General features: G+C 40.3%; 1 protein-coding gene across 3 annotated transcripts; it reads left to right on the top strand.

Moving 5' to 3' along the window:
- Positions 1-2483: 2483 nt before the first annotated feature.
- Positions 2484-26356, top strand: sf3b1 (splicing factor 3b, subunit 1). Of its 3 annotated transcripts, XM_007900058.2 has the most exons (25): positions 2486-2626; positions 4631-4806; positions 6165-6266; positions 7945-8059; positions 10648-10727; positions 10839-11003; positions 13370-13679; positions 14218-14433; positions 14619-14740; positions 15057-15254; positions 15901-16002; positions 16139-16318; positions 17007-17093; positions 17187-17457; positions 18332-18477; positions 18966-19112; positions 19888-20013; positions 20410-20631; positions 20762-20944; positions 21385-21496; positions 21619-21739; positions 22104-22235; positions 22850-23122; positions 23606-23822; positions 24641-26356. In XM_007900058.2, exons 1-25 carry the CDS (start codon positions 2599-2601, stop codon positions 24797-24799), a joined length of 3990 nt encoding a protein of 1329 aa, XP_007898249.1. In that variant the 5' UTR covers positions 2486-2598; the 3' UTR covers positions 24800-26356. The 3 variants fall into 3 exon arrangements, with proteins under 3 accessions (XP_042192011.1, XP_007898249.1, XP_007898250.2); XM_007900059.2 differs by lacking the exons at positions 2486-2626; positions 4631-4806; positions 6165-6266 and adding an exon at positions 10230-10284 and having other exon boundaries at positions 7978-8059; XM_042336077.1 differs by lacking the exons at positions 10839-11003; positions 13370-13679; positions 14218-14433; ... (15 more) ...; positions 23606-23822; positions 24641-26356 and having other exon boundaries at positions 2484-2626; positions 10230-10682.

The raw sequence follows: 26356 nt of genomic DNA, 5'->3' as shown, positions 1-26356 counted from the left end.
ATGCCCCTGCAACAACTTGCGTTTACGTAGCGCCCTTCACGTGGAGTGGCGTCCTGGAGCGCTCGACAGTGGTGGAGTCTGACCCCGAGCCGGGGCGGGGCGGGGGGGGGAGAGAGAGCAGGGGGGGGGTGGAGGTGAGCGTAAGCACGGTCAAAAAAGAAGGGATTCGAAAGTGGGGTGGGAGGGAGTTCTGGAGCTTCGGGGAGTAGTGGCTGAAAGCACGGCCGCCGATGGCGGAGCGGAGGGGGTGAGGGACGAACAGGAGGCTGGAGCCAGCCGAGCGGAAGCAGCGGATGGGGTGGGGTAAGCAAATCAGATAGGTAGGGAAGTGCGAGGGCATGAAGGGATTTGAAAACTAGTGAGAGGATCTTGATGTCGATCCGTTTGGTAATTGGGAACCAGTGCAGCCTGCAAGGACTGGTGTGATGAGGGCCTGCAATTTTGTGCAGGTTAGTATCTGCCTTGGATAATGGATAATAATTATAAAAATAGTAATAATCCTTGAATTGTTGCTGCACAGGTGAACCTTCCACGTTTCAGATTCAGATCTAGCTGTTGAGATAGATATTAAAGATTCCATAATACTATTTGAATAATACTCACCAACCAGCGCCTCTCCTCGACTGGCACCAGCCTCCTGCTTGTCCCTTGAAACCCTCTGTTCCACCATTGGAGGTCACGCTTTCAGCCATTATGCCTGGAAACTGGAACACTTTCCCTCAATCCCTCCACCTTGCCCTCTCTCCTTTTTGAAGTCCCGCCCGAAAACTTTCCTTTTTGACCGTGCATACGCTCACCTCCCCCACCACCCGACTCGGAGTCAAGCAATCCGAGACGCTGTCCATGGTGACGGGCACTATATAAATGCAAGATGTTGTTGTTGTACATCAAGTGTTTTATATAACCATTTGAATTCTATTACTGAACAATATTTGGATTAAACTTTTTTAAAGATGGAGTTTATGAGTTTTTTAATAATCAAAGGAATAGTGAAGATTAAGCCTGTACTGGATAATTGACCAAGAAATATCATTCCTATCTATGTTGTCTGGCCTCAACTTGGTTTGATTGGTAGCGCTCTCACCTCTGGTTTGGAAGGTTGAGCCCGCAGCTATGACTGACATTCAGGTGTATAACTGAGATTCCTTTGCATTTCAAGCAGTGAACACTGCACCTCAGGCTCTGGCAGTATCAACCTTCATGGTTGCACACTTCAACTCACCAAGCCAGTCAATAACCTAGGTGTCTTGTTCAACCCTCAACTGTCTTTTTTTCCCACATCCAAGCCATGACCCGCTCTGCCTTCCCTCACCTCCGTAACATTGCCCGACTCTGCCACTACCGCAACCCTCAGGCCGCTGAAACTCTTGTTCATGCCTTAATCACCTCCAGGCTCGACTATGCAAACATTCTGCTTGTCGGCCTTCCCAACTCCTCCCTCCACAAGCTGCAGATAATCCAGAACTCTGCAGCCCATGTCCTCTCCCGCACCAAACTCTGTGACCCCCATCTCCGCCATTCTCGCCCGACTCCATTGGCTCCCCACCTTCAGAGGATCCAGTTCAAAATCCTGGTCCTCACCGATAAAGCCCTCAATGGTCTCGCCCCACCCTATCTCTGTAACCTCCTAACCCCCTACCAACCCGCCCGTTCCCTCCGCTCAGCCAGCTCCGGCCTGCTCCACGTCCCCCACCATTAATAATAATAATAATCCTTGCATATAGCACTTTTCACGTCGGGAGGACGTCCCAAAGCGCTTCACAGAACACACTGTAAAGTGAATTGACTATATTTGTGGGCGACCACGGCAGCCAATTGCGCACAGCAATGTCCCACAAACAGTCGTAGATTGAAAATGACCAATTTATTATTGTTTTTGGTTTTGGAGGGATTATTATTAGACGTGTGGAGTAAGGAAACTTGCCCAAGGTTTCGTCCTCTGGCTGGAATTGAACTCCGGTCTCTCACTTGCAAAGCGAGTGCTCTAACCACTGAGCTACAGGACTCCCATTGGTGGGAGAGCCTTCAGCCACTCTGCCCCCAACCTCTGGAACTCCATCCCCCAATCACTCCGCCTTGACCCTTCCTTAGCCTCCTTCAAGTCCCGCCTCAAAACCCTCCTTTTCGACCATGCCATTTGGTCAGCCCCCCCCTTCCCCTACCCCCCTTTCTCCCCCCTGGCCCCAGCTCGGGTCTGAAATGCTGTACACTGTTCAGTGCCTTGGGACGTCCGAAAGACTGGCCACACACGATGAGTGAAGCGTGGGGCGAAAACTGCAGGCAACTCAAACCAACTTGCAGGCGCAATTGGCTGCCGCGTTTCGCCCGCAAAACACGCAGTCAATTCACTTCACGGTATACCCCGGGAAGCATTGTGAGATGTCTCGAAGACGTGAAAAGGCGCTCTATACTTATTATTATATTATTATTGCTATTCGCTGTTTTTGAAAATATGCACTAACACCCCCCCCCCCCATCACAAGGAGGACCACAGGCACTGGAGCAGACTGACGCATGCGCGTGTTGAGCGCTCTTTTTAAAAAAACAGGCAGCGGAAATACGTCATCACCTCGTTTCCGTTCTTGATCTTTGGACAAAATGGCGAAGATCGCGAAGACCCACGAAGGTAACGGAGGAGAAAAAATGGCTTTTGTGTGTGTTTTTTTTGAATATAAAAACAAATGTGCGCGCGGGTCTGCAGAACCCAAACTCCCAGCGTGTCCGCTTCGCTGTCGCGAAGCTGCGCGGGGGTGGGGAGGCGGAACCGAGGGAGTCCCGCGCTCGCCGCCGCCACCGCGGCGAGACGGGAAATGGCGTCCGAGTCAGTGAGTGAGAGAGAGAGAGGGTGTACAGCGCCCCGGGCCGCGAGGCGTCCCCCCTCCCACCAGCCTCCTCGCTCTCAACCCCCTCCTCCTCCTCCCACTGCTGTCTCCCGGAGAACCTCGTACGGAAGAGATTTCCCCCACACCCCGAGCGCGACTTATGGCCGAGTTTGTTCCCCGTTGGGTGATGCGCAGTTGGTTTTGTGGCCTTGTCAACAGCAAAAGCCACTGGACGCCTCTCACCACCGTCGAGCTGCTGTTGGCAGATTTACTTCCTCTCGCTCTCTCTCCCTCTTTTTCTGCACCGTTGCAGCAATTCATCTGTGACATTATATTGTAATCTTTCCGTTTGATATGGAGCCCTTATCGCGTCAACGTGCCTCAAAGTGCTTCAGAATTTTTTTTCTTTCAAAAGTGTAGTCATTTACCAAGGTGGACGATTTCCTTAAACAGTATCACCACCACTCATACCTGGTTACAAAAACGTAATATTGGCGTTTGCATGTTTTATCAATTAAATTTCTGCACGGGTTTGTAAAAAAATATTATGTGTTTTGCCCGGAAAATTTTACAATTCAATTTTGTTTCCTATTGCTAATTTCTTTATAAACAATTCCAAGCCATAATTACAATAAACTCAGCAAATTGTCTTTGGGAATGCCTTTATTGATCTTGGAAAATGACTTACATTTGATAATAAGCATCGTTTCTGAAAGTTGAACTGCTGGATTACTTTCATCGTGTTACAAATGTACACTTTACAAATATATTTTAATTTTGGCGCTTTGGTCAAAGATATACACACTGAGTGCTTGGAATCATGATTTGAAATTCTCCAAGGTTGATATGATTGAAGATTATTGAAAAAAATATACTATTCTTACCCCCTTAAGTTTGGTGTCTCGTAGTCTGAAGTACAGCAAGTTCCCTGCTTGCATTTGTCACCAACGTGCTGCTGCCTGGATGATGTCAGATGTTATGTCTGCAATCCACTGCTCTCTTGAAGGATACTGTAGTGTTTGTACAGTGCAAACAATTTTTATCACGGATGATAATTTTTATTAAAGAACATCTTCAAAAATGATGATTATAATTCAAGTAGACGAGCAAAATGTGGCAATTCACAGTTAATTGAAGAATCATTTATAGAATCATTATTTCACAAATATCACAAACGTGTCTGCACGGATTATTTAAGGCAAAAACATTATCAGATGACCTCTGAAGCTTAATGATTTATAAAATCATTGCAAAAAATCTATAACTCAGGTTTGAAACCCCATATAAAATCATCTAGTGATTCGTAGAAAGTCAATATTGGCTCCTTGTTACATTATCGTCACTGCTCTTGCGATCATTATTTTCATTGTTAATTGAAGTTTGAGGAAAAACCTAGCTTTAACAAATGCTTTCTTTACATTTGTTTCATGTACATGGAATAGCAGAACACAGAGCAGAAACAGGCTATTCGGCTCAACTAGTCTGTCTTGGTGTTGATACTCCCATGAACCTCCACCTCACCCCTAATCCCTTCTCTAATATTACCCTTTCCCCTCTAATTTTTAATTTCCAAACATTATCTTTGGACCGAATAGATTGCTTTTCAAAGAGTCATCACAGATACAATGAGCCAGCCTCCTTCTGTGCCATGCCCTGCTTGAATGCTAAGTTTGCTTATACACTATTACTGAGAAAATCTGTATATGTTGATCAAGCTCTTCTAGAAAAATAGCCAGAGCTGTCCACTTAGTTGTAGGTATTTATGAAAAGTCTGTATTTATGTATGATTGTTTTCTTTCCTTCACAAGATATTGAGGCACAAATTCGAGAAATTCAGAACAAGAAAGCGGCACTTGTTGTCGAGGGTGATTCAGATGGAGTTGGTCTTGATTCAACTGGTTACTATGATCAGGAGATCTATGGCGGAAGTGACAGCAGATTTGCAGGATATATGACATCCATCCCTGCAAATGAGCAGGAAGAGGTAAATATCATTTCAAGCAACTATATGATCATTATTGTTAAATAATATCTTTTGTTTCTACAGATACAGTATTTGTGAAATCTTTCCTGTGCAAAATTAGATACAGGTAGAGAAGAAGTGTTAACTTAATTGTTATCCTGAACCTTTGGCATGAAAATAATTCTGGTGATGTAATACAATAATTTATTGCATCACAGAATCAAAAAAGATCATACACATGTGGATTCTTAGCTGGGTTGCATTGGCGGTAATGTACGGAGTGTGGTTAGCTTGCACAACAGCCGTGTTGATATAATGCTAGACTACAGTCACCTGACCAGAACTTGTCAATGTACAACATCTCTAGTAGCTTGTTAGTGTTGTGAACAAATATTTTAAATTTGCTATTAACCACTACATTTTATTTGTAGCTTATCTTCATCAAATCTACTGTAATTTAATATTTGGGATCTTATTGATGAACTTTCCTGATGTTTAGACAGCTCTTGGATGGAATTAGGATGCTGAAGGAATGATAGCCAATTGTGCTTAACATCTAATTTGAAAAAAGATGCTCATACAAACAAATTCTGTCATACAGAAGCTTTGCCTTAAGAGGTTGAACTAGTGAAAATAGTTTCAAAACCAGAAAGGGAGTGTTTTATAAATAATAATCCTTGTATTTCATTTAAGTGCATTCTATATAATTCATAGAATCGGGAGAGAATGCAATTATATGGAGTATACAATTACCCCAAATTCTACTGACATTAGTTCATAACTATATAACAAACAAACAGTATATATTTATTATTTCAGGACTACGTAAAGCATAAAGCAATATAAATCAACAGAACATACTTTATTACTTCAGGACTACTAAAGTACACTGAACCACTCCGACTAGCTGGAAATTCTGGCGAAATGCAATTACAATGCTGGTACCAGCATTTACTAGCTTCTTTTTAGTGCCAACAAATACCAGAATCAGCATTGTAATTGTTTGAATCCTGCAAACGGAGGATAGTGAATAAGCTATCTTCTGCTTGCAGGATTCGAACTGAGTCCAAGTTGATATCCCTGCCCACTGAAGACTAGCAAGCATGGTGAGGCAGGGGTACGAGGTAGGAGAGTGAACCGGCAGGAAGCTATGCGTAAGTTGTGGATTTTTTTTAAAAAAAATCACTGTCCCAGTCTGGCTGGATCCAAATTCTAGTTACCCGGAGTCCATCCGGTAAGCCACAGGTTTACTGTAATTATCCAATGTGCAGTTAAGTGGATCTAGATGTCTTAAAACAATGCAGTGAGTTTGCTAAAAGTGTAGTGACTATATTTCGTAGGTGAACTTAAATTGTGATCATTTCCTTTTACTTTCCTAGGATGATGATGACTATTCTTCCCCGAGTTTGCTTGGGCAGAAGAAGCCTGGATACCATGCACCAGTAGCGCTGCTGAATGATATACCACAGTCAAATGAACAGGTATGGTTCTGTTTTTGTTGGACATTAGCTTACTGGATGTTTATTGTTTCTTACGAAAATGCTTCTCCTAATTTATCAGCAAAGTTAATAGATACTCCTATCAGAACCCTAAAATGTCTGACCTTTCTAAACTGTAAAGATACATTCAGCAGGGTTCAATATAAGTGTTATTAAGCCTAGACTTTCCAAATCCTTAGAACTGTTAATATAAATCTATCGTTCTTTAACAATGTGGTTTGGGGTAAAACTGGATCAGAACATTTTGTGAAAACTATTTTTATAGCTTTAAAGGACGGTTAAAATAGAGAAGGTACAGTTTCAAAAAAGATTAACGGAATAATTTTGCAAAGCAATTTTTAAATGTAGTTATTTGATTTAATCCGACTCCATCGTCCTCCTCGACCACTCCGGGGCTTTCGACACTGTGGATCATTCAATCCTCCTCCACCGCCTCTCCTCCCACCTCAACCTCCAAGGTTCTGATCTTGACTGGTTCAGGTCCTATCTTTCACACCGCCTCCACTTCGCCTTAGCTAACAGCTTCTCCTCCAGCCCCCGCACCATCTTGTGCGGCGTTCCTCGGGGTTCTGTCCTCGGTCCCTCCTCTTCACCCTCTACATGCCCCCCCTTGGTGACATCATCCGCAGACCTGGAGTAAATTTCCACATGTATGCGGATGACACCCAAGTCTATTTCTCTGCCTCCACCCTCAACTCCAGGACCACTGGCCTACTGACCGATTGCCTGTCTGACATCAAGTCCTGAACGAGGGACAACTTTCTCCAGCTGAACTTCAACAAGACCGAGGTCCTCCTGATTGGCTCGCTCCAGCGCCTCCGCACCTCAGGCACTGGCAGCATCAGCCTCCACGGCTGCACACTCAACACTAAGCCATTCAGGAACCTGGGTGTCTTGTTTGACCCTGAGCTGAACTTTCTATCCCACCTCCGCGCCATGACTCGCACTGTCTACCACCACCTCTGCAACATTGCCGGACTCACCACTCAGGCTGCCGAACCCCTCACCCGCGCATTCGTCACATCAAGGCTTGATTATGGAAATTCCCTCCTCATCGGCCTTCCCAACTTTTTCCTTTGCAAGTTGCAGATCATCCAAAACTCTGCAGCTCGTATACTCTCGCGCACCAGGCTCTGTGACCCCATCACTCCCCACCCTTGCCCGACTCCATTGGCTCCCCACCCCTCAGAGGATCGAATTCAAGATCCTCGTTCTCACTTTCAAGGCCCTCCATGGCCCTGCCCTCTCTGACCTGCTGACTCCCTACCATCCTGCCCGATCTCTCCGTTCATCGGGCTCCGGCCTGCTCCGTGTCTCCCGCCCTATCATCAGTAGCCGAGCTTTCAGCCTCTCTGCCCCCACACTCTGGAACTCTATCCCACGGTCCCTTCGCCTCACTTCCTCCCTTGCATTCTTCAAGGCCGGTCTCAAGACACTCCTCTTTGATCGTGCCTTCGGTCGCCCGCCCACCTCTCTGCCTTCCCTCACCTCTACCCCACCCCTCCCCAATACTCGGGTCCTGACCCCTGACTGTCCAGCGCCTTGGGACATCCTCCCGACGTGAAAGGCGCTCTATAAATATAATTTTGTTGTTAATAGTCCGTCGCTCCCGACGTGGAAGGCACTATACAAATGTAATTTTGTTATTGTTTGATTACAGTATGATCCATTTGCGGAACACCGTCCGCAACGAATTGCGGAACGAGAAGATGAGTACAAAGCACGTAGGAGGCAGATGATTATTTCTCCTGAGCGTCATGATCCCTTTGCAGATGGTAATTTTTTCAAATCATGTTTTCCTCTCTTATGGGGTGACATATAAAAAGACCTTGAGCTTGTTTACGGTGTTCATTTCACAGCTTGCACTGGTTAATTTTAAAAAAACTTGTTAAAATGAAATTTGCAGGAGACTTCATATGTTGCATATTAGTTGTTATAAATATGCAACTTTTGTAGTCAGTTTCATCTGTCTTAACTATGCAGCAAGCTGTTGAAACTATTTTATTTTTATAGTACAGTTAAAAGGTTATATGTTTAAAAATGGGAATGAATGTGCTCCATTGCCTTCTACGTCAAATTGGTAAGGAGGAAAAAGTATCTTTTAAATGAGACCTTTGGCTGTATAACAAAATTGCTAATCCTATTTATGCATAGACAGACTGAAAGGGTTACTCACCAGGGATTAGTGATTGCCAAGCAGCTTTTGGCAGGGGGGAAAGCTCTACGTTTATAATAAAAAAAAACTAAAAATTGATCAATCATGTGGAAGGCTTTGATGTACATACATAATTAATTGCAATACATTGTAAAAAATATATTTTGGCCATTCCAAATCGAATACGGAGGTTTTCTAGACTACCAAATTAAGCTTCTTTTCATGCACACACACACACATACACACAGAGCAGTTTCTGAGAGTAATTTTAATAAACTGAATGCGATTCATTTATCAGATGACTAATACAATGAATGTTTTAAAATAGTTTCTACCAATATTCTATTTAGCATGTTCTGTTCTTCATGTAATAATTTCCAATCTACTACATTTAGTATGATTGTAGTAGTTTTGAGAAGCCCGACATCTCATTTTTAATTGCTAATTTAAATCTTAAATCATATTGAAGATTACCATAAATGTTAAATTGGTCTACTGTTGTGAAATAATTTCGGAGCATAGCTGTGAAAAACAAACTGGGTAATTTATTTGTAGGTTAGTACTTTTTAACTAAAATTTATGAATTGTGGACTGCACAAAAAAAATTGCACAAGGCATCTCAAAACATGCCACAAGAAGATAATTATTTTAAATAGACCAGAAACATTTAAGAAACATTTTTCATTACTCAAATGCAGTATTTCAGTTTTTATGAATGGGTAACACATTTACCCTGCAATAGTATTTCTATTTAAATATTTTCAGAATTAAAGATCATTAAAGATAATACAAACTACTGAGTTTACAAAGCTTAAGGTCTCCCCTTCCAGTCGTTTACTCAAACCTATCATTACTGCTTCGCTCCACCATTCACATGGGCAGGTTGTTTGACTTTATTTAAAAGGACATTATCTATTGCACAATATCAGTGGCAAAAAATAAGCAATACCACTTCGTGTGAAAGTGTGCCATTCTGTTATTTCTAAGCATTTTCTTTAAGAAAGTGATACTGTCATCCACACTCTGCAGTGAAGACTTTAATGTTCATTGCAAATTTATGTTGGAGCTTGAAATCCTCTGAATTAATTTGGAATGGCCTTTTAGAAACTGTTTTGAGAATAGTCAGTTAGATGCTAGTGATTTGGACAATACTGGGAGGCTCAGTGGGCCAGATGGAAGTTTTTTTTCAGGTAAGTGAGTTTACTTTTAGCGACGAGCTAGGAAGTTGTACTATATATCTAGTTTTTCAGTTTAATTAGTATTGCAGGTTTATTTGAGAGGTATCAAATCTGCAGTATATATGTTTTGTCAGATAGATTCTGACATATTCTGAAACTGTAATTGCTCTAAAAATGTCTGCCGGAATTCCACGGGCCCATACTAACTGTCCTTAATTTCTTTCCTACAGCAGTACTGCTATGCCAGTCCTGTCTGCATTCTTAAGGGTGCAGTGCAACAGATCGTGTGTAGGTTATGCTGAAAAAGTAAACCAAAAGGAAGTCCAGTGAAAGTGGCAGTATCATACTGCCAGTGTAGCATGTTTTTAGACAAACCCAAATAGCATAATCCCAAATAAAAGTATCCTGTTGAAGTAACTTTTTATGCTTAAATAGTTGCATTTACGATTATTTTTTAATATGGTTAATATTAAGCAGGTAAAATTTATTTTCTCCTACATTTGTTAGTACACATATCAAGTGAGAATTTAAAAACTAACACAAGGTGTGTGATGTTTTGAATTTTAAAACCTTTTCCAAAGTGTTACTAATGGTAAAGAGATAATTTTCTAGGCTTCTGTTCTGCTGCTTGAAGTCAGAACTGCTGATGGACACGCAGGCCGCCAGTGTACGTATTCCGGAACATCAACGAAGGACCAACAATAATGGACAGTGTTAATGTGTTTTGATGTCTTGCATATGATTTGCTTCTAAGTGCACTTAGGCATTTATTATTAGACCGTTGTAATTATTCCTGTTTGTATTCAAGCAGGTTAAATTGGCCATCAGGTTGCTTCTCTGTAAGTTGCTGTGATTTAAATGAATATGAAGATTGAAAAGTCAGAAATTTTAATTTAAAAAAATGCCAAAAAAACCCTGTAGAATATTAATGCAAAACGATCTAAGATCATAACTAGAAACACAAAACTGATTTTCTTTTGGGTCCGCACTAAATTTTTTTCTGTCTGTTTTCACTATTATTCTCTCTCAGGTGGAAAGACACCAGATCCTAAGGTCCATGCCAGAAGTTACATCGATGTTATGCGTGAACAACATTTAACTAAGGAAGAGGTAATCACAGAATTCTTTTTCTTGTTGGAAATATTAACTTTGTATTTGGACAATGTTAACAACCAATTTCTGTTTATAAATGTGATTGATCACTGAATTTGTTCATTTCAGAGGGAAATAAGGCAGCAACTGGCAGAGAAAGCTAAGGCTGGAGAACTTAAAGCAGTCAATGGATCAGCTCAACAACCTCTTAAACGCAAGCGACGTTGGGATCAGACTGCAGATCAAACTCCTAGTACAACACCCAAAAAGTTGTCCAGCTGGGACCAAGCAGAGGTGAGTGGGAAAAGGTTGCTTATTGAAGAAAAACCCTAGATTTTTCCTCTCCTGATTTTCTCTCTCTTCTGAAGGAATTGGTGTTCTGGGATGATGGTTCATGATTCTTTATATCTAAATACACATTTTTATTTATATTTAAATACACGGTCACTGCACTTTACAGTAAATCCTGAGAAGCGCTTTGAGACGTCTCGACGACGTGATAAGGCACTATATCAAATGCAAGGATTATTATTATCATTATTATTATCATTTATTTAGGCAATCATTCTTAATGGATGAGTTCTTGTTTGTCCATTTGACCACAAAATCCAGCACTACATAACCTGCCAGCATATGTACTTGCTGCTTCAGCAATGGTCAATGATAGTAATTAATGCAAGACGTATCATAGACGTCAGGAGCCCCATCTGAATTTATGTACTCTTGTTTTCACCCCCCCAAAAAAATCACAAATATTGAAGCCAATAATGTTGCCTGCATTGCCACCCCAGCTGAAATGAGATAACTCGGCATATAAAGTTCAAACCTGACTTCCTCCTGATCTGCATGGTTCAGTGATGCGATGCTGTATAATTACTGATTGAGCATCAGGGGTGGTAGAAGAGGCTCTTTTAAACACTGCTTCATGGTTTAATTATCTTGAGCTATTCAACTCGATGACAGAGTTATTTCTAACTTAGTTTTTTTCTTCCTTCCACCCTCAAATTTTCTTTTGACTCCCATCATTCAGCTGGTTCCAGGGGTTAAACGAACAGGTAAGTGTTGCAGGGGTGCTTTCAGTGTCTTTTATTTTCCTAGACATTTGTAAAGACTCTTACCTGATGAGAGAGTTTTTAATTTCCTCTCTTCCCTTGAGATCCATTACTTGGGGTTCCCTGAACTTGGCAAGAAGGCCAATTGGCCGACATTAGCTACAGGATCTGCCAACAAGTAGCATCCTTTCTGATTAGAATGCTGATTGGAAATGGAAGCCATCCACCTCATTCTAGGTTAATTCACACTGAACACCTCTCTTGCCTGATGGGAATTGTTAAAAGCTATTTTCAAATTTTACATAGGATGACATTGCAAATACTCTTCACCGTATCTTCAATAAGATCCTGCAAATTTGTAATAATAGATAATAATTATTGAGTTTGATGTCCGTGCCTTTCATGTCAGGAGCATGTCTCAAAACACTTTACAGGATTTAGTGTAAATTAATGTGACTATTTTGTCACCAAACTCAACAGCAGCCAATTTCCACACAGCAAAGTCTCACAAACAGCCATGTAATGAACAACCAATTTTATTTGGAAAATTTTTGGCAGTGATACTGGGAGAAATTCCCTTCTCTTTCCAAAACGTGCCACCTGAACAGGCAGATCAGACCTTGGTTTAATGTCTCATCCAAAGGACGACGCCTCCCAACATTGCAGCACTGCATTGAAGTGTCAGCCTAAATTATACAACGTCAAAGTTCTGTTGAAGACTCCGAAGAAAGATTGTTATCAACGAAGTTAGGCTGACATTATAAATAAAAGAATAATTGAATTCCAGCAATGAAAAGGATTGATTACTAAACTAAATCTAATATTAAGTGGAAGACGTGCGTTTCATTTATTCTTCTCATCTCAAGTGGAGCAAAGGAGCAGCCATTTGAGTCAGATATTCTACCCAGCAGTTTGCCAGAGAACTGATTAAATGTTTTGTTTTTCTCTCTTCCCCTTCTTTCCTATCTCTCCACTCACCTCCCTCCACTCACCTCATTCCAGCCTTTACTTGGATTTAATTTGCAACCATGATTCCGCAAATTCAATATTGTGTACCTTCTGTGTTGGTAATCCAAAGACATTAAAGTGTAATGTGTTTGCTATCCAGTAAGGATTCATTTCATAGCAGTTAGGGGGAAATAGAAGAGTAGAGAAAGTACTTTTTCTTCAAACTACACATAAAGTTAACATTTTTACATCAAAATTGAGTTTTAACCTGTATTCTGAAAGCTTTTAATAATGCTCTAATGTTTGTGCATATGTCGTTCCTGTGACTTAATTCCATGAAGGAGCCAGAGGAGCTTTCTTGAGTTTAATAATGGTTTTGGGGGGGGGGGGGACTTTCAACTTGGCGAACAGTTGATCTCACAGAAGTTCGGCAGCATCAACTGGACAATATCCATCTAAAGTGAGACATCTATAGAGCAACTCTCAGCTGGTCCAAAGATTCCACCTGCCAAATGATCTGCTCTGACTGTTCCCTGTAATACCAGTCCCAGGAGTTTTCACACAAAGAACTGAGTCCTAGTAATTTTTACTCTGTAGCTTTCCAGATTCCTCTTCACTTGTGATAAATATTAATTTAAAGTTTTAATTTTGCTTTGGCAGACTCCGGGACATACCCCAGGGCACACACCCGGACATACCCCAGGGCACACACCCGGACATACGCCAGGTCACACCCCTGGTAACACTCCCTCTCAAAGTCGCTGGGATGAAACACCTGGCCGTTCAAAGGGTAGTGAGACTCCGGGTGCAACACCAAGCTCAAGGATGTGGGAAGCCACTCCCAGTCACACCCCAGCAGGAGCTGCCACACCAGGCCGTGATACACCTGGGCATGCAACACCTGGCCACGGAGGTGCAACATCTAGTGTGCGTAAAAACAGATGGGATGAAACACCAAAGACTGACAGAGGTAAGCTTAAAGTTCAGCTATGAAAATTCATATTTGCCACCATTGCGGTGCACACACAGTAAATATAATCCAAGAAAATATGGAGGGGGAAATTCTATTTATTGCATTTTTTGCAATAAATAGTCCTGGGAATCCAAGTAAGATTAAACGTTTGTTATAACTGGCAGCAAACAGCATCAAAATTTGATATGCTCTTGATTTCTTTCCCCGACACCTTTCAAAGAACCAATTGTATAAAAATGTAATCTGTTTTTCTCTGCAACTCCTGTGGTTCTAGGGTTTCTGAACACAGTTGTGTATTAATTGCAACATGCTTCAAAGGTCACACAATTGGCAATATTGTGCTATTGAGTAAGATATACTGTCATCAGTAATAGATTGTGTTTCAAGCACCATAAAAACCTTGCACAGATTCAAACCAAAATGATATTTGTCACAAATTAGCTCAGGTCACTTTGTTGTTTCTGCTAAACTTTTCAATAAAAATGGGCATTTTGCTCAAAGTGCAGTTATTCACTGTATGTATGTATCTTTTTAGAAACTCCGGGACATGGCAGTGGCTGGGCTGAGACCCCACGTACAGATCGTGGAGGTGATTCTATCGGGGAAACTCCGACCCCTGGTGCTAGCAAGCGAAAATCTCGTTGGGATGAAACACCAGCAAGCCAGATGGGCGGCAATACTCCATTGCTTACTCCAAGTGGAATTACACCCAAAGGCACACCAGCAATGGCTATGGCAACCCCGACACCTGGTAAGTGGAGTTGATAGGCAGAGGATGCTGAAACTGGACTAGATTTTTTTTAAGGTAATTTGTGTGAAAAATATTTTGATTCAATGCCCTCTTTGTATAAGGCATATGCACCTGTGTCAGTAATTTTATTCAGTAGAAATGTTTGTTTCACCAACTCTAGTCAACTCCTGCTTTGAATTTTGTAGGTCACCTGATGAGTATGACACCTGAACAACTTCAGGCTTGGAGATGGGAGCGTGAAATTGATGAAAGAAATCGCCCACTTACAGATGAGGAATTGGATGCTATGTTCCCTGAGGGTTATAAGGTAATTCATTATACGTTTAATTGGGCAGTGCACTTATTGTATGGTTGGACTTTCCATTTGTCCCAGTATCTTTTCTGGTGATGATATTCAGAGAAACGGCTCCATTTTGAGCCTTGCTTAAACCAACATCCACCCACAACTTAGTATTCTATTGATCCACAGAGAGAGGACCAAAAATCAAGAGATTCAAATGAAAAGATCTAATCTTTAAAAAAATTGCTGAATTTAATTTCCCTCCTTTCTCATTTTGTTGCATTTGGAGTTGTAATATAATTTGTGAATTGGGCATTCATTGGTTGATTTCATCCGCTCACAGGTTCTTCCACCACCAGCTGGTTATGTCCCAATTCGGACACCGGCCCGTAAACTGACAGCAACTCCAACACCAATCGGGGGCTTAACCGGTTTCCACATGCAGTCTGAGGACCGCTCTGCGAAGAGTATGAATGATCAGCCTTCTGGAAACCTTCCATTCCTGAAACCTGATGATATCCAATACTTTGACAAATTGCTGGTAAGTTTACTTGAACATTTTATAGCTATCTGTACTTTTTCTGACCAGTCATTTTTTTTAGTAAAATGGACTGTTTATATAGAGGATAAAAATTGGGAACTATATCGCATGAGGAAAGAAAACATAACTCATAATTAATGTTTACAGGGTTATGTAAATGGAATACATAGACCATAACCCAAAATCTATACCCTTGAGCTGCATTGGCTTACTGCTTGCAAATGTGACAGACAGCTGGGTGAGGTGTTTTAATGTCTAGAAGAAGCTCTCGACGCTTAACTAAAAATTTAGAAGAGCAAAAAGAAAAGGAGAGATTGAAGTAAGTGTAAAAGAGGAACTAAAAAGCATGCAGATTTTTTTTAATAAAAGCCAAGGTGCAAGTAAAAGTGTTCCACATATAAGGGAAAAAAAGAAAGGAAATGTGTCTGGTAGCAACAAGTCATAATGTTTTGTAAAGTCTTATTTCAGATCCCTCCATCATTCAATTTGGACACGGGAGACCATGATTTATGTATTTTTATCCACGTTGGAAGATGAGAAACAAAATGTTCATTTTCTGTATTGTATTCTTTTGATTGATGTTTGTTTGACCAGTTATTTCTAATAAGTTTCAAAGTTTACAGATTGTGATATTTGTACTCACTAGGTTGAAGTTGATGAATCGACCCTGAGTCCAGAAGAACAGAAGGAAAGAAAGATCATGAAGTTGCTTCTGAAAATAAAGAACGGTACTCCACCAATGAGAAAGGCAAGTGTGGTTTTGTAGCAAGTTGTCACGTGGAGTTATGTATGCTTATAACTTGTTGCATATCAAGCTTAAGTGAATATTCATTTTCGTTTTTAAAGTGATTTAGTGGATATTCATGTGAGTTTTTCTTTTTAAGGCTGCGTTGCGTCAAATAACTGACAAAGCTAGAGAATTCGGTGCTGGCCCCCTGTTCAACCAGATTCTACCACTGCTGATGTCCCCAACTCTTGAAGACCAGGAACGTCACTTGTTGGTTAAAGTTATTGACAGAATCCTGTACAAATTAGATGATTTGGTTCGACCTTATGTACACAAGGTATCTTTATGCTTGTTTGATTATGGTTTTGCTGTATCGTTGATGGGCGTTTTAAGATCAATAAATCGTTTTGTATTGCGCACTAAAAAGTCTTACTTTTAACATAACCCATCTTGGAATGGGGAAAACTAATCTCATAAAGTTGTATGTTTGTTTAGAGCAGTTTCCTTTGGTCTAGGGTCTGTTTCCAGGCTGAATGAAATAATTTGTTCAGATTTTAAGGTTGCGTGAATTCTATATTGAAGGCACAATTTTAAAATATTGAGCTCTCAAATTTTTTATTGGTGGGCTGAAGGTGGAAGGCAGGTGTATTAATATTGGTCAGTCTGATATGCATGTCATTTGCCTGCACACAATCGCTTATTAACAATCTCAGGATGTTGCAATGTGTTGCCCCGTTAGAATGATAGGGCATACCTCCTAAAACCAATGTGAGGAGGTTGTCAATGAGATAAGCAGGGGCATGGAAATAAGTGATGTCATGATAGATATCTGTATCAAATTGGATGCATGGTTTTTGGAGAGTAAATGCCGAAATTAATTGGCTGAATGACCTAATGATCTAAGAATTAATAACTGATGGAGCAAGTTCCATGGCTGAATGGCCTCTTCCTGTTCTTATGGATGTAGAGCAGTTACATACCACAGTGATTTGTTTATTAATGAAAATGCATTGCTTTGTTTACAGATTCTTGTCGTTATTGAACCATTGTTGATTGATGAAGATTACTATGCTAGAGTGGAAGGCAGAGAAATCATCTCCAATTTGGCAAAGGTATATATATGCATTTCTACATTTTCTGGTGCATATAGCATGAAATCAAACAATTGTGGTGTTTGTTCTGATTTGTTTTCTGTGTATTTGTAGGCTGCTGGTTTGGCCACGATGATTTCCACCATGCGTCCTGATATTGATAACATGGATGAGTATGTCCGTAACACAACAGCTCGAGCCTTTGCTGTGGTAGCTTCGGCTCTGGGGATTCCATCGCTGTTACCTTTCCTCAAAGCAGTGTGTAAGAGCAAGAAATCATGGCAGGCCAGACATACAGGAATCAAGATTGTGCAACAGATTGCAATCCTCATGGGTTGTGCTATCTTGCCTCATCTTAGAAGCTTGGTTGAAATTATTGAACATGGTACGTAATAACAAAATTGCAATAAAGTGTCCACAGACTTGTAAAATCTACTACTAGTAAGCTTTAAAGTAGGCTGATTTAAAAATGTGCATTAAGTGAGATTTCTCATTTATCATTTTAACAACAACAGTAAAATTACATTTATAGAGCGCCTTTCCGTCGGGAGGACGTCCCAAAGCGCTGAACAGTCAGGTGTTGGGGCCCGAGCATGGAGGAGGGGTGGGGTAGGGGTGAGGGAAGGCAGAGAGGTGGGAGGGAGACCAAAGGCACAGTAGAAGAGAAGGATCTTGAGACCAGCCTTGAAGGGGGCAAGGGAGGAAGTGAGGCGAAGGGAACCGTGGGATGGAGTTCCAAAGTGTGGGGGCAGAGAGGCTGAAAGGCCGGCCACCAATGGTAGGGCGGGTTGGGCGGGTGACATGGAGCAGGCTGGAGCTCGCTAAACGGAGGGAGTGGGCAGGTTGGTAGGGAGTCAGCAGGTCAGAGAGGTAGTAGGGGGAAAGGCCATGGATGGCCTTAAAGGTGAGGACAAGGATCTGGGGGATGGGGAGCCAGTGGAGTCAGGCGAGGGTGGGAGTGATGGGGTCATGTAGCCTGGTGTGTGAAAGTACACGAGCTGCAGAGGTTTGGATGATCTGCAGCTTGTGAAGGGAAGAGTTGGGAAGGCCGATGAAGAGAGAGTTCTCGTAATCAAGCCTTGAGGTGACGAATGCATGGGTGAGGGTTTCAGCAGCCTGAGAGGTTAGGCAGTGGCGGAGTCTCTTATGTTTTTCTGAATATGTTAATTGTTATTCTGGTTATTAGTTATTGAATATTGAAGTTTGTACAAAAACAAATGTGATGTGTATTGATTTTTTTTATACGCCTATTTCCATAGGTCTGGTTGATGAGCAACAGAAAGTTCGAACTATCAGTGCTCTGGCTATTGCTGCTTTGGCTGAGGCTGCAACCCCGTACGGCATTGAATCATTTGACTCTGTTCTGAAACCACTGTGGAAGGGCATTCGCCAACACAGAGGCAAAGTAAGTCTGACTTAATTTCACAAACTGTTTCTGTGCTTGTAAACATTGACAGTGTTAGTTTTGAATACAATATTTCTACTGATTTGTCCTAATTCTGTATTAGATCAGTTAGCCAAAAAATACAATCTTCAAAGTATGTGTGCAGTTCACAAGAGTTATCAACAACTTGGGAGAAAATTGTTTCTGTTTTCTTGCCCTCCTCCTTTTTCTTCTATCCCTCCCCCCACCTCCAATTCTCTGGCCAAGAGAACAGACAGCAACCTATTACAGGCATCCCAGGTTGACCACTTCTTCATTATAAATGAGCTACTTTGATTTTTCCCTTCTCTCCAGGCCTCCCTTCTGTATCCATCCTGATGGTGCAACAAGATTTGGAATTTACCATTCGCCAAATTGAGATTCAAATTTGCAACCCGATCCTCCATGAATTTTACGATATTGCATTTTCATATTTCTAGATGTCTAATACAGATGCTCATCTTTTGTAGGGTTTGGCTGCCTTCTTGAAAGCTATTGGTTACCTGATTCCTCTTATGGATGCTGAATACGCAAACTACTACACTCGTGAAGTGATGTTGATCCTTATCCGAGAGTTCCAGTCTCCTGATGAAGAAATGAAAAAGATTGTGCTGAAGGCAAGTTCAGAAGCATGAAACATTTTGGATATTTATTGGACATACCTTATAATCACTTAAATTGAAAACAAAAAGTTCGATATGATGCTAGCCTTTTGATTGTAGTGCATTCCATTTATTTTTAAGTTATGAAACTAGATTTGAACATTTGTATCAATCTAATTTTTGAAAAATGCATTGACATATCTTTGCTGATATTGTTTTTTTTGTGTAGTTTCTTCAAATTCAACATATGCATCACACTGAGCATATGAAGTATTTTATACAGTCACTTATTAATGTGCTTTGAATTGACTTAAAGGTGATTTGATTACTGGTTTAAAGCCTTTTTACAGCTAAAGCTGAGATCTGTTTAGATATAGAGGTATGTGATGCACATGGAATGATTTTACTATTTATTGTAATGAATGCAGCTATATTTGTGCTTCATTACATTCAGTACTTATTTGGGATTTAGTTTCTGCAGTTTGATATCACAAGGTTGATCTTTAAAATAGGGCTTTTTTTAAACTTGCTTTTTAAAGCATTCTATCGGGATTATTGACTGTAGCACTGTGTATGTTGGAATGTGTGTCATGCTGTAATTATCTATTTTATCACCTTAATTTGAGAAACCTAGTTTACATGTCCATTGTGCACAGTACCCATGAGGATATAAAACTTAACGCATTAAATTTTAAATACAAATATTTTTGGCAAATGTTTCTCTTTAACTCTCCGTTGGTTTAAATAATTGTATAGAACTGTTGTAAAGTCTTACAATCTGTATTTGTAGGTGGTGAAACAGTGTTGTGGCACAGATGGTGTGGAAGCAAACTACATCAAAACCGAAATCCTTCCACCATTCTTCAAACACTTCTGGCAACATCGAATGGCATTGGACAGAAGGAACTACAGACAGGTATGAAAAATTTATTGATACAACTAAAATGATATAAACTGAAAAGCCAGTTTTTGAGCTGTGCCTGTCCACTTGACATAACTTTTAAATTGACCACATTTTGTGCATCACACACTGGAGTTTTGCTGGCTGAGGTAGAATGTGTGGTAGTGTGATTTGTGAACAGTTATGAGAGAAGAAATAAATTTACGCAAGGTTTATTTCATAATATACTGAGTTTGGTAACATCTCAAATTAAACTGCTTCAAAATAGAAGCATAGGTATTGTTGGCACAAAAGGTCCATCGTGCCTCTCTCTTTAGTTCGTTTCCTCTGGCTGTTCCACTTTTAGATTTTATTTAGAAAAGTATTGAAATGCAAGAGTTATTCGAGTGACTGTTTTTCTGCCCTTTACAGTTAGTAGACACCACAGTGGAACTTGCAAACAAAGTTGGAGCAGCTGAGATCATCTCCAGGATAGTTGATGACTTGAAGGATGAAGCTGAGCAGTACAGAAAAATGGTGATGGAAACCATTGAAAAGATCATGGGTAATCTCGGAGCAGCAGATATTGACCACAAGCTGGAAGAACAACTTATTGATGGCATCCTATATGCGTTCCAGGAACAGACTACCGAGGTAGAATAAGCATCACTGAATTTTCAGTGTTACATGGCATTATAAGAACTGAATAATTATTTTGAACGTGCAGTCACCATTTGGTGCTTGTGTTTATGTTTGGGGCTCCAACATTGTCTTTCTTTTCCAGGACTCTGTGATGTTGAATGGTTTCGGTACAGTGGTAAATGCTCTGGGAAAACGAGTAAAACCATACCTGCCCCAGATCTGTGGTACAGTCTTGTGGCGTCTAAACAACAAATCGGCCAAAGTGCGACAGCAAGCCGCAGATCTGATCTCCCGGATTGCAGTCGTCATGAAGACATGTCAAGAGGTACGTGCCTTTTTCATGGTGATAATCTCATGTTTTTGAACATCGTTTCACTACATTGTGGGTCCTGTAGCTCAGTGGTTAGAGCACTCGCCTTGCAAGCGAGACACCTGGGTTCAATTTCCAGGCAGGGCGAAACCTTGGGCAAGTTTCCTTACTCCACACACCTAATAATAATCTCTCCAAAACAAAACAATAATAAATTGGTCATTTTCAATCCACGACTATTTGTGGGACACTGCTGTGCGCAATTGGCTGCCGCGTTTTGCCCACAAATATACGGTCAATTCACTTTACAGCATATTCTGTGCAGCACTTTGAGACATCTAGAAGACGTGAAAAGCACTATATCAAAATGCAAATGCAAGGGTGATTATTATGTGGCCAGTCTTTAGCTGGGTTATGTATATTCAGGTGTATATTGAAATAATTGCCTTTTGTAGGAAAAACTGATGGGCCACTTGGGTGTTGTGCTGTATGAGTATCTTGGAGAAGAGTACCCAGAGGTTCTGGGCAGCATTTTGGGAGCATTGAAAGCTATTGTCAACGTTATAGGTAAGTGTCTTTCTTTGTGCAGTTTTAAATTTCTACCACAGTGGACTTTTCTAAAATAGAATGCAACGCATTTTTGACAATTTTAAAATATTTAATATTTATACTTGACTTTTGATATATAGGTATGCACAAGATGACCCCACCTATAAAGGACCTGCTGCCAAGACTCACTCCAATCCTGAAGAACAGGCATGAGAAGGTTCAGGAGAATTGCATTGATCTAGTTGGACGAATTGCAGACAGGTATGTTAACTAAACAGTTATTTTCTATATTTTTGCTTTATCAAGGAATGCACCATTCACTTCACAAAGGTTAGATAAGTAGCAGAAAAATGTGAGATGTGGTCATTCATGACAGAAAATATTAATGTCAAAAAATGGACAGTCTTTCATGTTAAGTAATACACATAAAATGAAAACTCCTTATGATGTATAACACCTTAATAACTCTGGGAAATGGATTACTGTTTCATAAACCTTTATTATTATTTTGAGAAGTGTAAAATGAAGGAAAACAATGGATTTGAAGCTGTAATTGAAGCACTGATCAGAAATGGCACCGTTGTCTCGCTTCATAGTTTCTAAAGATCAATTGTCTTTTATGCAGAGGTGCAGAATATGTGTCTGCTCGTGAATGGATGAGGATCTGCTTTGAATTACTGGAGCTTTTGAAGGCTCACAAAAAAGCCATCCGAAGAGCAACTGTGAATACGTTTGGCTACATTGCAAAAGCTATTGGGTAAGTGATGGGTGAGGATGTCACAGCATCATGGGGTTCCTAATCGGTTTCCAGTTTCTTTTCGAACAAAGTGTGGTATAGCTACTGTTTGTGTTCATTCATACAGTGGAAAAATTATTCCTCAACATAAAAGCAGAATATAGTTCCAACAGGTAAACTGAATAATGTATTTAAAAAAACGCAAAATACTGCAGATGCTGGAAATCTAAAACAAAAACAGAAGTCACTGGGAACACTTAGCAGGTCAGGCAGCATCTATGGAGAAAGGAAATTGAGACTGACGAAGGGTCGTGGAACTGAAACGTTGACTCACTTTCCTTTCTCCATAGATGCTGCCTGACTGCTGAGTGTTCCCAGCGACTTCTGTTTTTGTTTCAAACTGGATAATATTACTATTGATATTATATCATGTTCCAGTAACTAATACTGTGCAGATTATACCAATATCAATTAAATTCCATCTGATACTTACATTCCGTGTTGAAATATTTGATGAACAGAATGAAACTAGCTACTTTTGATTATAACTTACCATCTGTCTAAATAGTATCTCCAATGTGTGATCTGTCAACTCACTGTTTGATTTTTTTTCTTCCCCCCCCCCCCCCTCCCAGGCCCCATGATGTGTTGGCCACACTACTGAACAATCTGAAAGTTCAGGAACGTCAGAACAGAGTGTGCACCACAGTAGCAATTGCTATTGTGGCAGAAACGTGTTCTCCATTCACAGTGCTGCCTGCTTTGATGAACGAGTACAGGGTTCCAGAACTGAATGTACAGAATGGTGTGCTGAAATCTCTTTCATTCTTATTTGAGTACATTGGAGAAATGGGAAAGGATTATATTTATGCTGTTACACCACTTCTTGAAGATGCTTTAATGGATAGGTGAGTTCAGTTCTAACAAAAATTATGCTGTTGGCATATGTTTTAATGCAAAGGGATCACTCAACACCCACATGCACAAAGCAAACCTTCCAGGTGCATTTGTGATTGTTTTATTTATGCCTCTGGGGAAGAAACGGCACTTGATTTGAAGGACAATTGAATATTATTAATTCTGGTGCAATATGGAAAATCAGCAAGGCCTTTGGGAATCCCTTGTTAATTCTGTGTTTAAAAATGAAATTCCTTTCTATTCAATAAACTTTTAAGCGAAGAGTTTTGCCAAGATCCTCTTCCTTCCATCCAATCAAAAAAGTTACTAATAGAAAGAAGTAATGTGCAAACAAGAAAAATCCCAATGTAGAATAACAAATAATATCTTTGATATTTTGATCCCTCTGTTAAAATCCACATGTCGTGAAAGCCTGAATGAATTAGTGTTGTACGTACTAACCAGATTGTTTTCTTTCCCCTCCTCGCTTGCAGAGACCTGGTTCACAGACAGACAGCTAGTGCGGTTGTTCAGCACATGTCACTGGGAGTATATGGATTTGGCTGTGAAGATGCCCTTAATCACTTGTTAAACTATGTATGGCCCAATGTTTTTGAGACATCACCACATGTTATTCAGGCTGTTATGGGGGCATTGGAGGGCCTAAGGGTTGCATTAGGCCCTTGCAGAATGCTGCAGTATTGTCTGCAGGTAAGTTCATTACTCTTTTTACAACCATGTATGTTTTTGTTGCAATATAATCCTTGCATTTGATATAGCACCTTATCACATTGACCAGACTCATTGAAGCACTATTTGAGAAAGGCCTGTGGGTCTCATCCAAAGTGGTCTAATTAGGGAAGTTCCTTTGCCAGCCTTCTCCTAGCTTCAATTGGACATTCATGTGTGGACAATTGTAGCAATTAACATTTCTCGTGCTTTTTGACACACTATGTTGATATGCCACCACACTGTTGCCTTTTTTAAAAAAAATCAGATCATAAGAGAGGTTCAGATGAAGTTTTTTGGCCCAGTTTGGACGGTCTCCTGCTGGAATACCAACCATGCCATTTTCCTATTACAGTTCCAGGTCGTTTCTTAAATGAGTCAAATGACCAAGCCTCAACCATTATTTTTGGTAATCCATTTCAAGTGTTCATTAGCTTCTATAAAGAAAATAATTGCTTTATTCCCCCTCCCTTTCCAGCTTGGTGTCAAACCAAACCACTGTTAAGCAATCAGGTGCTACTCACATGAAGGTGCTCTGTCAATGCAAGTTGTTGTAATTGTGGCTCAAAAATTACCCTTTAAAGCTGTTCCTCTTGTTCTACTGTTTTGGAATGAAACACTCTGGGACGCTACCTTGCATGAATGGTGCTATATAAATGCAAAATGTTGTTGGAATATTAAAGTACTTTTCTTTACTCCTGATTTCAAGGCTGTGTAATTTCTAAGTTTCAAGGACTTTTTTCAGTCCTGAAACTTCTATTGGTCTCTTAAAAAATAGTCTTTTTCTTCTTTTTTGATAGGGCTTGTTCCACCCAGCCAGAAAAGTGCGTGATGTGTACTGGAAGATCTACAACTCCATTTACATCGGTTCACAGGATGCCTTAATTGCACATTATCCAAGGATCTTCAATGATGAAAAGAATACACATATCCGTTATGAACTTGATTACATCTTATAAAATGGGGTTAACATTCTTTGCGTTGTCTTTGTTGTCTATTTTGCTGCGTTGTATTTGCACTGGTTATTGAACCTTGTGCTGTGCTTCGAATGTGAACTATGAGAGTTTGAATTTAAAATCTGATCATCTTGTTGGAGCAGACTCGACAGTAGAAAGTGGCTAGGGCGAGTAGCACGATTTTACTTTTAATGGGACTTCCAAGTCTGTAAATCTGTCTCATTACTTGTTCTTGATGTTAAGTAACTAATTCTAGTGACCAACAGGACAATGAATACTCGTTCATTTGAATTTGTCTTTATTGAGATTTAGGTTTCATTCCTTGTGTTGAGGGGTTGTTTCTTATTAAAAAAATAAACGCTTATATAAAAAAATCTAAATCCAGTTTATATTTCTCATGTTATTTTTTGAGGGAGGTACATGTTAAAAAAAAAACTGGTTTTCAAACAGGTGTGGCAGTTTAATTTCCCCACAAATCATTACATTATCAAATTTACCTTTTCTACTTTTAAAGAAATATGATTCACTTTGCATGTTTTTTTTACGCTAACATAATGTAAGTAGAATGTTGTACAGAAAGCTCTATTGAGGTTGTTTCTAGTTTGAAAGATCTTCATAATCAACCTGCAAGCCAAATTTCTGTGAGATTCTTCATTTCGTGAGAAAGATCTCAATCAGGGCCTGTAGAACAATCTGGAGCAGAAATCAGCTCTCAGCAGTAAAATTAACTCAAAACTGAGATCAATATCCCAAACTGACTTGGATCAGTTTCTGAAACCTTTTGAGATGTTTAGCTGGCCAAATGTTAAGTGTAGTGTGCTGAGTCATGTGATTACTTTCACAAGACTGTTAATGGCATTTTAATAAAAATGTTGTATAATAGTTTCTGGTCTTTGGAGCTGCGGCATAAAGTGCCATGGGGGAGGGGGAGCGGGGAAGGGGGAGCAGGAGAGAATGGGTAGGTCATAAACCTTCTCAAAAACAAAAACTGAATCGAGCACATGGTTACCAACTATGTATGGTACAGTAAAGTCCATTTAAGATTAAATCTTTTTCAACATCTTCAGACCAAGCTTATAGTGCAGGTGTTTTAAGATTGGCTTTCTTTCCCACTCTCCTTTATTAGAATGCAATAGGCTACATATTAAGTGTTCAATAATTCCTTCAGCTGAATGGAGGTGAGTTCATAAAGTAGTATTTTGCTGGCACTAAGTCTTAAGCTTGTGTTGTCAATATTCTATAGTTTCTACTTCTAAATCCATTGGCTGCATACAACAACAACAACAAAGCAGTGCTGTGAACTTTTCCTTTGGGTCAGGTCTAATGGTCAGCCTTTAGTGTAATCAAATTAGTCTGAGGAGGGCTTGGCTATGTGTTTTCTACCACTTGTGAATCTGACCAGCATAACAAACTTGTTGCTCGTTGAAATACAAAGCAAGGTTCCCTTGTGATATTAAAATCCTATTCCATAGCTGGTGACCATATATCCTCTACTTGTTCAGTTTTGAGAATTAACTGTAGGTAAAATTGATGTTTTAATAAACATGACTGTCTCCGTCA

This window comes from Callorhinchus milii, unplaced genomic scaffold (genome assembly GCF_018977255.1).
Source record: "Callorhinchus milii isolate IMCB2004 unplaced genomic scaffold, IMCB_Cmil_1.0 Scaffold6, whole genome shotgun sequence".
Taxonomy (NCBI): Eukaryota; Metazoa; Chordata; class Chondrichthyes; order Chimaeriformes; family Callorhinchidae; genus Callorhinchus; species Callorhinchus milii.
The sequence above is the reverse complement of the archived record's forward strand: the minus strand, read 5'-3'. Positions and strand labels throughout refer to the sequence as shown.